At 48.5% G+C, this 13212-nt stretch overlaps 1 protein-coding gene across 11 annotated transcripts in view; it reads right to left on the bottom strand.

Moving 5' to 3' along the window:
- The window catches only part of NWD1 (NACHT and WD repeat domain containing 1), a 99018-nt gene that overhangs the window by 57535 nt on the left and 28271 nt on the right, over nt 1-13212 (bottom strand). For all 11 annotated transcript variants that reach the window (XM_016935409.3, XM_024351186.2, XM_024351187.2 and 8 more), the window contains 2 exons: nt 10387-11659; nt 1108-1311 (listed from right to left, as the gene is read on the bottom strand). In XM_016935409.3, coding sequence (XP_016790898.3) covers nt 1108-1311; nt 10387-11659 — 1477 coding nt within the window. The remainder of the gene's footprint in view (nt 1-1107; nt 1312-10386; nt 11660-13212) is intronic.

Raw genomic sequence — 13212 nt, 5'->3', positions numbered from 1 at the left:
TAATCCCAGCACTTTGGGAGGCTGAGGTGGGTGTGCCTCTTGAGCCCAGGAGCTCGAGACCAGCCTGGGCAATGTGGTGAGACCCCGTCTCCATAAAAAAAATTTAAAAATTAGCCAGGCATGGTGGTGCATGCCTGTAGTTCCAGCTACTCCGGAGGCTGAGGTGGGAGGGTTGCTTGAGTCCAGGAGTTTGAGGCTGCAGTGAGCCATGATGACAACCACTGTACTCCAGCCTGGGCGAGACCCTGTCTCAAAATACAGAAAATAAAATAAAATAAAATAAAATAAATAAAATAAAATAAAATGGTGAATTTTATGTTTCATGAACTTCACCTAGTTTAGTTTAGTTTAGTCTAGTTTAGTTTAGTTTGAAACAGGATCTCACTCTGTCACCCAGACTGGAGTGCAGTGGTACAGTCACGGCTCAGTGTGGCCTCAAACTCCTGGGCTCAAGTGATCCTCCCACCTCAGCCTCCCAAGTAGCTGGGACCACAAGTGTGTACCATCACACCCAGCTAATTTTCTTTTTTTTTTTTTTTTTTTGGAAATGGAGTCTCGCTCTGTTGCCAGGCTGGAGTACAGTGGTGCGATCTTGGCTCACTGCCACTCTGCCTCCCAGGTTCAAGTGATTCTCCAGCCTCAGCCTCCCGAGCAGCTGGGATTACAGGCACGTGCCACCGCGTCTGGCTAATTTTTGTATTTTTAATAGAGACAGGGTTTCACCATGTTGGTCAGACTGGTCTCAAACTCCTGACCTCAGGTGATCCGCCACCTCAGCCTCCCAAAGTGCTAACACACCTAGCTAATTTTCTTATTTTTTTTGTAGAGATGGGGCCTCGCTACGTTGCCCAGGCTGATCTCCAACTCCTGGCCTCCAGCAATCCTCCCGCCCTGGCCCCACAAAGTGCTGGGATTATAGGCATGAGCCACTGCTTCCAGCCTCAACTCAATTTTTAAAATAGGTGAATTGTGTCAGAGTTCTAACTGGACTTGATTCCCTGGGAATGGTGAGTGAAGGATCTGATACTGAGAAGACCCCCGGCCAGTGAGTCCTCATTCTTGGGGTCCCACCCAGACAGTGTCGCTGCCACTGCTGCCTGGGCCTACCTGTGGGCAATGGCCAGGAGGGTGAAGCCGTCCACGGGCCGCCGGGCCAAGTAGTATCCCAGATCCCGACGAAGCCGCACCCACAGCAGGGGCGGGAAGCGCAGCAGCTCCTTGCTGGGTGGGGTCCAGTCCCGGTACACATCCTGCAGGACCTCGTCGTCCAAGGACAAAACATCCTTCAGCTCCGCCTCCGAGAGACCGTGTCTGAAGAGAGGACCAGTGGGGCTTTGAGGCACATCTCATGTCTTCTGCATTTGGAGGATGCAGAATCCAAGAGAGGGAAGGATACAGCCACCCGCGCGGTGTCCAGCACTTCACTTGGGATCAGCATTTGGACAGCGCCCACAAGGTACCAAGCACGGTTAGGGCAATACCCACCAAGGAAGACCTTTTCCGATTTTTTTTTTTTTTTTTTTTTTGAGACAGAGTTTCACTCTGTCGCCCAGGTTGGAGTGCAGTGGTGCAATCTCGGCTCACTGCAACCTCCGCCTCCCGGGTTCAAGCGATTCTCCTGCCTCAGTCTCCTGAGTAGCTGGGACTACAGGCGCCACCACGCCTGGCTAATTTTCGCATTTTTAGTAGAGACGGGGTTTCACCATGTTAGTCAAGCTGGTCTCCAACTCCTGACCTCGTGATCCACCTGCCTCGGTCTCCCAAAATGCCAATCTTTTCCTCTGCATGCACACCTACAGAACCATAAATGGCCCGCTCCTCAACCTCAAAGGGGTCTGAGACAGACACTATAGGGAGGGAAGGAAGTGGTAACTCAAGGAAAATAATGCAGAAACCAACTGCACCCACCCCACTCCACCCTGGCCCACCAAGGCGTGTCTTTAAATTAGGATAATTGGGCTGGGCGTGGTGGCTCACACCTGTCATCCCTGCACTTTGGGAGGCTGAGGCAGGAGGACTGCTTGAGGCCAGAGCTCAAGACCAGCCTAGGCAACACAGGGAGACCCCATCTCTACAAAAAAATTTAAAAATTAGCTGGGCATAGGGGCGCACACCTGTAGTCCCTGCTACTCTAGAGGCTGAGGTGGGAGGATCACTTGAGCCCAGGAGGTTGAGGCGCAGTGAGCTGTGATTACATCACTGCACTTCAGACTGGGCAAAAGAGTGAGACCCTGTCTCTAAAATAAATACATAAATACATGAACAAATAAATACAAATAAAGTTAAACTGGTTAAAAATTAATTAAATTCAAAATTCGGTTTCTTGGTTGCATGAACCATCTTTCAAAGTTTTAAATTCAGTTTCTGAGTTGTGTGAAGCGCCTTTCAAGTGTTCCATAGTTTTTGTGGCTTGTAGTTACCATATTGGTAATAATGTCATACCCAACACTGTACTCTTTGCAAAATTCTTTTTTTTTTTTTTTTTTTTTTTTGAGACAGAGTCTCACTCTGTTGCCTAGGTTGGAGTTCAGTGGCGCCATCTCAGCTCACTGCAATCTCTGCCTCCCGGCTTCAAGCGATTCTCCTGCCTCAGCCTCCCATGTAGCTGGGACTACAGGTGTGCACCACCACGCCTGGCTAATTTTTGTATTTTTAGTAGAGATGGGGTTTCACTATGTTGGCCAGGCTGCTGTTCAACTCCTGATCTCAGGTGATCCGCCTGCCTCAGCCTCCCAAAGTGTTGGGATTAGGCGTGAGCCACTGCACCTGGCCTGCAAAATTCTATGATATGGTATCAGAGAGAGCCTAGGAGATGTGCCCCTGGTCATGGGTGAACCGCTAGGTTGAGAGCCTATCTTCATCCCTGAAGACATCCCCTAAGCAATGCGAACCCCAGAGCGGGCACCACACTTGGCATTCCCAGAGGACCCACCTAGCCTGAATTGCAAAATAGGGCTGTGCATGGTCATCAGGCTTGCGTTTGATCCTAGCTGGGAGACCTTGGTGAGGAATGTACCTTGTCTTTGCCTCAGTTTCCTCATCTGCCAAAAGCAAAACTATTGAGGGCTAAGAAGAAAATGCACTAGTTCCTCTTTTTCTGAACTCTTATTCTGGCGAGTATGATCTCATTGGTCCTTCCAGTAGCCTTGGAGGATGGATGCTCTCCCAACCAGCCCCTCCATGCAGAGGAGGAAGTGAGGCTCCCAGAGGGCACAGGGCATGCTGAGTGCAGCGTTTCTTGGGCTCGCACGGTTGATGTTTGGGGTCAGATCATTTTTTAGGGTGGGGACCGTCCTGTGTGTTGTAGGGCAGCAGTCCCCAGTCTTTCTGGCACCAGGGACCGGTCTCTTGGAAGACAATTTTTTTCCCATGGACCAGGGTGGGGGTGATGGTTTTGGGATGATCAAGTGCATCACACTTGCACACTTTATTTCTATTATTATTACATTGCAATATATAACGAAATAATTCTACAACTCCCCATCATGTAGAATCAGTGGGAGCCCTGAGCTTGTTTTCCTGAAACTAGACAGTCCCATCTGGGGGTGATGGAAGACAGTGACAGGTCATCAGGCATTAGATTCTCATAAGGTTCAAGCAACCTAGATCCCTCATATGCGCAGTTCCCAACAAGGTTTGTGCTCTTATGAGAATCTAATGATGCTGCTGACCTGACAAGAGGGGGAGCTCAGGTGGTAATGGGAGTGATGAGGAGCAGCAAGAAGTGGCTGTAGATACAGATGAAGCTTCACTTGTTCGCCCACTGCTCACCTCCTGCTGTGCAGCCTGGTTCCTAACAGGCCACGGAGCAGTACCAGTACTGGGGGATGGGGACCCCTATTGTAGGATGTGTAGCAGCCTCCACCCAAGCCTCGACCCACTAGATGCTGGTAGCATGAAAAATAAACAGGCAGATGTATAGATAGTCATATAGATTGTAGATAGACAGATTATATGGAGAGATAAATAAGAGATAGAGCAATAGATACAGAGATAGATAAACATAAAGATAAATAGATAGATGATAGATAAATAGATATAAATAGGCAGATAGACATATAGTTGACCCTTGAAGAACACAGGTTTGAACTGCATGAGTCCACTTATATGTGGATTTTCTTCCGCCTGTGCTGTCTCTGAGACAGCAAGACCAAGTCCCCTTCTCCTCCTCCCCTCTTCCTCCTCTTCCTCATCTTCCTCAATGTGAAGATGAAAAGGATGAAGACCTTTGTGATATCCACTTCCACTTCATGAATAGTACATGTATTTTTCTTCCTTATTATTTTCTATTTTTTTGAGACAGAGTCTTGCTCTGTCACCCAGGCTCAAGTGCAATGGCGTGATCTAGGCTCACTGCAACCTCCGCCTCCCAGGTTCAAGCAATTCTCGTACTCAGCCTCCCAAGTAGCTGGAATTAAAAGCATGAGCCACCGTGCCCAGCCCCCCTTTATGATTTTCTTACTATCATTTTCTTTTCTCTACCTGTTTTGTTGTAGGAATACAGTCTGTAATACATAGAACATATGAAATACATGTTCGTCGACCATTTATGTTACTGGTAAGGCTTCTGGTCAACAGTAGGCTATTAGTATTTAAGTTTTAGGGGAGTCAAAAGTTATACATCAATTCTGAGGTACGTTGGGAGACAGTTGGTTCCCCTAACTCCCAGTCTGTTCAAGAGCCAACTGTATATACAGAGATAGATTATAGGCCAGGTATGGTGGCTCACGCCTGTAATCCCAGCACTTTGGGAGGCCAAGGTGGGAGGATCGCTTGAGCCCAGGAGTTTGAGAGCAGCCTGGGCAACATACTGAGACCCCATCTCTACTAAATAAATAAATAAATAAATAAATAAGGCTGGATGTGGTGGCTCATTCCTGTAATCCTAGCACTTTGGGAGGCCAAGGTGGCAGATCATTTGAGGCCAGGAGTTCGAGACCAGCCTGGCCAATATGGCAAAACCCTGTCTCTACTAAAGATACAAAAATTAGCCAGGCATGGTGGTGCACGCCTGTAATCCCAGCTACTTGAGAGGCTGAGACATGAGAATCATTTGAACCTAGGAGGCGGAGGTTGCAGTGAGCTGAGATTGCACCACTGCATTCCAGGCTAAGCAACAGAGTGAGACTCTGTCTCAAAGAAAAAAAAGAAGAAATAAATAACTGGGTGTGGTGGCATGCACCTGTAGTCTCAGCTACTCAGAGGGGGCTGAGATGGGAGGATCGCTTGAGCCCAAGAAGTCAAGACTGCGGTGAGCTGTGATCGCTTCAGTGCACTCCAGTCTGGGTCAAGAGAGTGAGACCCTGTCCCCCCCATAAAAAGAGAGAGAGAGATATTAATGATAGACAGGATCGATATAGATGAGAAATAGAGAGATAGATATAGAGATTTATTGATTGATTATAAATGAATAGATGGATAGAAATAGAGATGATAGATAAATAGATCATTTAAATAGGTGGATAGATTAAAATGATGTATTTGTAGATGTGGGATAGATATAGAGTTAGATAGGTATAGACAGATGGTAGAGAGATACAAGGATAGATTACTAGAAGTGATAGAGATTGAGACTATACATATTTATTGATGGGACATAGAGAAATATATAGATATATAGAGATAGACATAGATAGATAGATATGACGGATGGGTGGATGAATGGATGGATGGATGGAAGATAGATGATGGATGCAGGGAAGATAGAGATGATGTGTGGATGGATGGATGGATGGATGATAGAGATGATAGGTGGGTGGATGGATGGATGGCTATAGAGATGATGGATGGAAGGAAGATAGAGATGATGGATGGATGAATGGATGGATGGATGGATGGATGCTAGAGATGATGGATGGATGGAAGATAGAGATGATGGAGATATATAGAGATAGATATAGATAGATAGATATGACGGATGGGTGGATGAATGGATGGATGGATGGAAGATAGAGATGATGGATGCAGGGAAGATAGAGATGATGTGTGGATGGATGGATGGATGGATGGATGGTAGAGATGATAGGTGGGTGGATGGATGGATGGCTATAGAGATGATGGATGGAAGGAAGATAGAGATGATGGATGGATGGATGGATGGATGGATGGATGGATGGATGCTAGAGATGATGGATGGATGGAAGATAGAGATGATGGGTGGAAGGAAGAATAGAGTGGATGGATGGATGGATGGATGGAAGATAGAGATGATGGATAAAAGGAAGACAGATGATGGATGGAAGGATAGATGGACTTTAGAGAGAATGGGTGGAAGGATGGAAGATCGAGATGATGGATAGATGAATGGAAGATAGAGATGATGGATGGATGGATGGATGGATGGAAAATAGAGATGATGGATGGGAGGAAGATAGAAATGATGGGCAGATAGACGGATGGATAGATGGATGGAAGATAGAGATGATGGGTGGATGGATGATAGAGATGATGGATGGAAGGAAGATAGAAACAATGGGTGGATGGATGGATGGAAGATAGACATGATGGGTGGATGGATGGATGGAATATAGAGATGATGGATAGATGGATGGAAGATGGAGATGATGGATGGACGGATAGATGGATTTAGAGAGAATGGACGGAAGGATGGAAGATCGAGATGATGGATAGATGATGGAAGATAGAGATGATGGATGGATGGATGAAAGGTCAAGATGATGCATAGATAGATGAATAGATGGATGGATGATAGAGATGATGGATGGAAGGAAGATCGAGATGATGGGTGGATGGATGGATGGATGGATGGATAGATGGATGGATGGATGGATGGATAGATGGAAGATAGAGATGATGGATAAAAGGAAGATAGAGATGATGGATGGAAGGATAGATGGAATTTACAGAGAATGGATGGAAGGATGGAGGATTGAGATGATGGATAGATGGATGGAAGATAGAGACAATGGATGGATGAAAGGTCGAGATGATGAATGGATGGATGGATGGATGGATGGATGGATGGATGATAGAGATGATGGAGGGAGGGAGGGAGGGATTGATGGATGGATGAATGGATAGGGCCTCTCAGGCTAAGGCAAGGTTTCTTACTCTCTGCACTATCAACATCTGGGGCTGGATCATTCTCTAAAGTAGGACAATCCTTTGCACTGTAGGGTGTTAAACAGCATCCCTGGACTCCACTCAGCAAAGACACCAGGAGCACCACCCTGCTCAGTCATGACAACCAAAAATGCTTCCAGACACACTGTCTAGTGTCCCCTGTGGGGGGATGGGGGGGCGTGGAGAACTATCCTGAGGTGACGACCTCTAGCCTAGAAGGATCTCAGGTCTGCTCCAAGAGCAAAGCTCTCACCATCCTGCCACATGGATCTGATGTGTAAGCATAACATATTTTCATGGAACTGGAGCAACCAAAATCATCCACCTTATCATCATGCTTTATAAACCACTTCCCCTGCCACTCCTGTGAGAGATCTGGCTTTACTAATTGGACCAGATATGGGACCAAGTAGGCCATTTGATTTCTGTCTCCCTGTACTTTGGAATTAGGACCCAAAGAAAAAGTCAGTAAGATGGCACCTGGTCACAGAAATATGGGCTCCTGATGCCAACTGTGGCTCAAGGCAAGCTGAAATTCCAGAGAGGCTGAAGGAAGAGTCTACAAGAGGAGTTGATGTGCAGAGAGGACCCCAGAGGGAGAAGGAAGGAGAAGCTGCTCTGATTTTTATGACAGTTTCCATGACAACTCACTTCCTCCAAGTCAACTTCAACAGAATGGCCCAATGGGCCACCCCTCTATTCTGGAACATGCCCCAGTTGTTATTTGCACTGTTTTTGGAGACAGGGTCTTGCTCTGTTGCCCAGACTGGAGTGCAGTGGCACGATCACAGCTCACTGCAGCCATGACCTCCTGGCTCAACGAATCCTCCTGCCTCAGCCTCCCGAGTAGCTGGGACTACAGGTGTGAGCCACCACGCCCAGCTAATATTTTTACTTTTCACTGAGGCAGGGGCTCTCACTTTGTTGCCCAGGCTGGTCTTGAACTCCTGGGCTCAAGTAATTCTCCCACCTTGGCCTCCCAAAGTGCTGGGATTACGGGTGTGAGCCACCACACCACGCTGTATTTATACTCTTATAGAGTGTAAGCCAGTCGGGAAATCTGGGATATATCCCCTGGAGTCAGCTATAAGACTGACCTGAATTTCCCTAACTCTTCATTGGAAGGAAGCCCAGTGGCACAATTATGGCTTACTGCAGTCTTCAACTCCTGTGCTCAAGTGATCCTCCCATGTCAACCTCCTGAGTAGCTAGGTCTATAGGCATGCACCACCATGCTCAGCTAATTAAAAAAAATTATTGTACAGACAGGGGCCTCACTCTGTTGTCTAGGCTGGTCTCAAACTCCTGAATTCAAGTGATCCTCCCACCTCAGCCTCCCAAAACTCTGGCATTACAGGAGTGAGCTACTGCACCCAGCATATTCTCTTATTTCCTACACTAGTATGAATGTGTTTCTATTTCTGGCAAAGAAACAAGCAGAAAGACCTCCTCGTTGGGGTGACCACCACCCTCTAGATGAATTTGTGGTAACCGACAAAGGTCTGAAATGGCACAGGCTGAGAAAAAAAAAAATCCCCCTAAAACTGAGAAGAGGCAAAACTATGTCGTCCAGCATTTTGGATGATGGTTTTGAGTGTTTGCTGTTGGCCAGTTGCAGTAAAGGCAAAGTTTTGTTCCTTGGTGTCTCTGCCAATTGGCAGAGGACAAACTCAGAGGAGGGAGTGTGGCTGCTTGGGTGCTTCTGATTAACCCCTTCCTCTCTGCTGCTTGTTATTTTTGCTTTTGCTTCCTTCCTTCCTTCCCTCCTTCCTTTCACTTTTTCTTCTTCTTCTTCCCTTCTCCTTTTCTTTCCTTCCTTTCTTCTTTCCTCTTTCCTTCTTTCCCTTTTTCTCTCTTTCTCTTTCTTTCTTTCCTTTATCTCTTCTTTCCTTCTTTTTTTTTTTCTTTCTTACTATCTTCCTTCCTTCCTTCCTTCCTTCTCTTTCTCTTTCTTTTTGAGATGGAGTCTTCCTTTGTCGCCCAGGCTGGAGCACAGTGGCACTATCTCAGCTCACTGCAACCTCCGCCTCCCGGGTTCAAGTGATTCTCCTGCCTCAGCCTCCCAAGCAGCTGGGACTACAGGTGACCGCCACCATGCCGGGCTAATTTTTGTATTCTTAGTTGAGATGAGGTTTCACCATGTTGACCAGACTGGTCTCAAACTCCTGACTTCAAGTGATCCATCTGCCTTGGAGCCACCACGCCAGGCCTCTTTCCTTCCTTCCTTCCTTCCTTCCTTCCTTCCTTCCTTCCTTCCTTCCTCTTTCTTTCTCTCTCCTTCCTTCCTTTCCTTCTTTCACTCTTCCTTTCTGTCTCCTTCCTTCCTGTCTGCCTTTCTTCCCTCTTTCTTTCTTTTTCTTGCTATATCCAAAAAGCAATATATGCCTGTTACTTTTGACTCCTCATCCATACCTGGCTGGCATCTCTGAGCAATGGCCCCAGACTATCATGACCCAAGTTTATTGCAATTTTTTTTTTTTTTTTTTTTTGAGATCGAGTTTTGCTCTTGTTGCCCAGGCTGGAGTGCAATGGCATGATCTCAGCTCACGGCAACCTCCACCTCCCGGATTCAAGTGATTCTCCTACCTCAGCCTCCCAAGTAGCTGGGATTACAGGCACGCACCACCACGCCTGGCTAATTTTTTGTATTTTTAGTGGAGACAGAGTTTCTCCATGTTTTGTCAGGCTGGTCTCCAACTCCCAACCTTGGGTGATCCGCCCGCCTCGGCCTCCCAAAGTGCTGGAATTACAGGTGTGAGCCACCGCGCCTGGCCTAGTTTATTGCAATTTATAGCTCCGAGACTTTTACTAGGCTAAGCAACCATGTAGGCAGTCCTTTCTTTCTTTTACATGTGTGTATTTATTTTCCCAGCTTTTGAGGTATAGTTGACAAACAAAAACTGTATTTAGCTGGGCACAGTGGTGCATGCCTGTAGTCCCAGCTACCCTACTCAGCAGGCTGAGATGGGAGGATCACTTGAGCCTGGGAGTTGGAGACTGCAGTGAGCTATGATCATGCCACTGCACTCCAGCCTGGGTGACAGAGCCAGACCCCTATCTCTAAAAATAAAAATAAAAATAAAAAAAGTATATTTTGCTGGGCACAGTGGTGCACGCCCGTAGTCCCAGCTACTCAGCAGGTGAGGCGTGAGGATCACTTGAGCCTGGGAGTTGGAGACCGCAGTGAGCTATGATCACACCACTGCACTCCAGCCTGGGTGACACAGCCAGACCTCCATCTCTAAAAATAAAAAAAAAAAAACATAAATAAATAAATAAGAGTTTCAAAACACAGAGACTTACCGGGAAGACACAATGTAGCCCAGCACGTGGGCCACGAGGAGCTGCCCGTGTGTCTGCTCCAGGCGGGTGCAGAGTTGGTGCGTGGCTTCCTCTGCGGTGGTGGCCAGCGGGACAGGCACGGTGAAAGAGGCCCATTTCCGGGCTTCCTCAAACGCCAGCCTCAGCCGCCCTGGGTTCCCACACTCTGGGAGGCTGGCCCAGAGCAAATCTGTGTGCACCGGGCTCAGCGTCCTCCTTGCAGCCGCCAGCAGGAGTTGGATCATCTGCTGGCCTTGGTTTCCGGAAAGGGGCTTCACCTCCCAGTAGGCCTCCGGGTCCAGGAGCACCCGCTGCAAGGTGTCCAAAACCCCCAGTGCCCCCGAGCAAGCTGAGAGGATGAGGTGCACCCTCGGGGGGCAGTTGAGAGGCAGCCAGGGAACCCTCCGAGCATGGCGGACAGAGTCCAGGTCATCCATAGCATCCAGCAGGAGCACGAGAGACTCGAAGTTTCTGCAAGAGACAGTGTGGAGGAGGGTATGGAAAAACTGGACCACCCTGGTGTGGGCGTCCAGAACCTGGGCAGGGGGCAAGGGCAGCCCATAGGCCAGGCACACCTGGAAGCAGATGCTCTTCAGCAGGCCACGGGCATCTGAGCTCATTTGTGACGTCCCCAGCAGCCGCAGGACGGTCACTGTCTTGTGGCCCAGCAGCCTTGGCATCTGCTCAGCCAGCTTGCACATCAGGGCTGTCTTTCCGATGCCTGGGGGCCCAAAGAGTACCAGGGGGGTGTGCTGCTTGCTGTCATCGTGCCTGAGCTGCTGCCCAAGCCGGGCCAGGAGTTCCTGGCGTCCACAGAAGGTCTGAATGACCTCCGAGCTCTGCCAAAGGTGGTGGCGGATCTCTTGGTAGAGCCACGCCAACTCCTGTCCGGCCGTATCCAGCTCACGGAGGCGTGTGAGGACCTGGTGATTGGCCCTCACCACAAACTGCTCACCCAGCTCCTTCAGGTAGCGGGCGTGAGTCTTGTTCTTGGGGTTCACCAAGTCGCGGCTCCACGGCAGGCAGTGGGTCTTGAGGACCCCGGGGTGCATGTCAGTGATGTGACTTTTGAGGCTGCTGAGAAGGTTCTGGGCATCAGTGTCCAGGCAGCCATCCACGAGCCGGTCCACCATCCTAAGGGCGCAGTCTTCAAGGATGTGTTTGTGGAGGTCTTGGATCTCTCGAAGGAAGACGGTGGCTCCCTGTTCCCGGTCCTCTGAGCTCAGCAGGCTCCGCTCTATCTCCCACTCAATGACTGCCAAAGTGGGGAAGGTGGGAAGGAAGTGTGGTCATTATTGGGTCAGCAGCTGACCTAAATGGGGTTGCTGGGAGACCTGTCGTTGGGGGATGTGCATTGGTTCTCAAGATTAACGTGCACCAGAGTCCGACCTGGGGGGCTCGAAAAGACCCACATGGCTGAACCCCACCTCCAGAAGTGATTCAGAAGATCTGAGTGGGGCCCCGGAGTTTGCATTTGCAACAAGCCAAGGCTTGCTGGTCCAGGGACTGCACCCAGAGTTACACTAATTAAGCCATTACTCTTATTCTTCTTCTTATTATTATTGAGACAGGGTCTCACTCTGTCACCCAGGCTGGAGTGGAGTGGCACGATCTTAGCTCACTGCAACCTCCGCCTCCTAGGCTCAAGCGATCCTTCCACCTCAGCCTCCCAAGTAGCTGGGATTACAGGCATGCACTAGCACACCTGGCTAATTTTTGTATTTTTTGTAGAGATGGGGTCTTACTATGTTGCCCAAGCTGGTCTCCAACTACTGAGCTCAAGCAATTCAACCTCGGCCTCCCAAAGTGCTGGGATTACAGGCGTGAGCCACTGTGCCCGGCCCGATTTAGCCATTATTAATCAAAGACCCCTCAGGGTAGGCAACACAGAGGTCCCACGTGAGGAGCAGTCACTCTGTAAAACAATGCTGTCATCCTCAATAAGTGAAACATGGAGTTACTATCGCGCCCAGCAATTCCACTCCCAGGTATCTGCTGAAAATACCTGAAAACAGAGACTCCAGCAAATATTAATACACCCTAGCTTGTAACAGCACCATTCACAATAGCCAAAAGACAGAAACAATCCAAACATCCATCAATGGGCTGGACATGGGGTCTCACGCCTGTAATCCCAGCACTTTGGGAGGCCAAGGTGGGCAGATCGCCTGAGGTCAGGAGTTCGAGACCAGCCTGGCCAACATGGTGAAATCTCGTCACTACTAAAAATACAAAAATTAGCCCAGCGTGATGCCGCACGCCTGTAATCCCAACTACTCAAGAGGCTAAGACAGGAGAATCCCTTGAACCCGGGAGGCAAAGGTTGCAGTGAGCCAAGATCATGTCACTGCACTTCAGCCTGTGCAACAGAGCGAGACTCCGTCTCAAAAACAAAACAAATCAAAACAAACATCCATCAACAGATGAATGGATAAACAAAATATGGTCCTTCCACACAATGGGATACTATTCGGCCATTGAAATGGATGAAGTACTCACAGGTGTTAAAATGTGGATGAACCTCAAAAACATGATGCCAAGTGAGAGAAGCCAGACACAAAAGGCCATGTAGTGTGAGATTCCATTGACATGAAATGTCCAGAACAGGCAAATTAATAGAGACAGAAAGCAGATTGATGGTTGCCTGCGCTGGGAGAGGGGAGATGGGGAGTGTTTAATGGGTAGAGCTGCTTTTGAGGTGATGAAAATGTCTTGGAGGGCCAGGTGTAGTTCATGCCTGTAATCTCAGCACTTTGGGAGGCAGAGGCTGGACGATCGCTTGAGCTCAGGAGTTCGAGACCAGCCTGG

The sequence above is a fragment of the Pan troglodytes genome, chromosome 20, assembly GCF_028858775.2.
Source record: "Pan troglodytes isolate AG18354 chromosome 20, NHGRI_mPanTro3-v2.0_pri, whole genome shotgun sequence".
NCBI classification, from domain to species: domain Eukaryota; kingdom Metazoa; phylum Chordata; class Mammalia; order Primates; family Hominidae; genus Pan; species Pan troglodytes.
Note: the sequence above shows the minus strand (reverse complement) of the source record. Positions and strands in the feature narration are given on the sequence as shown.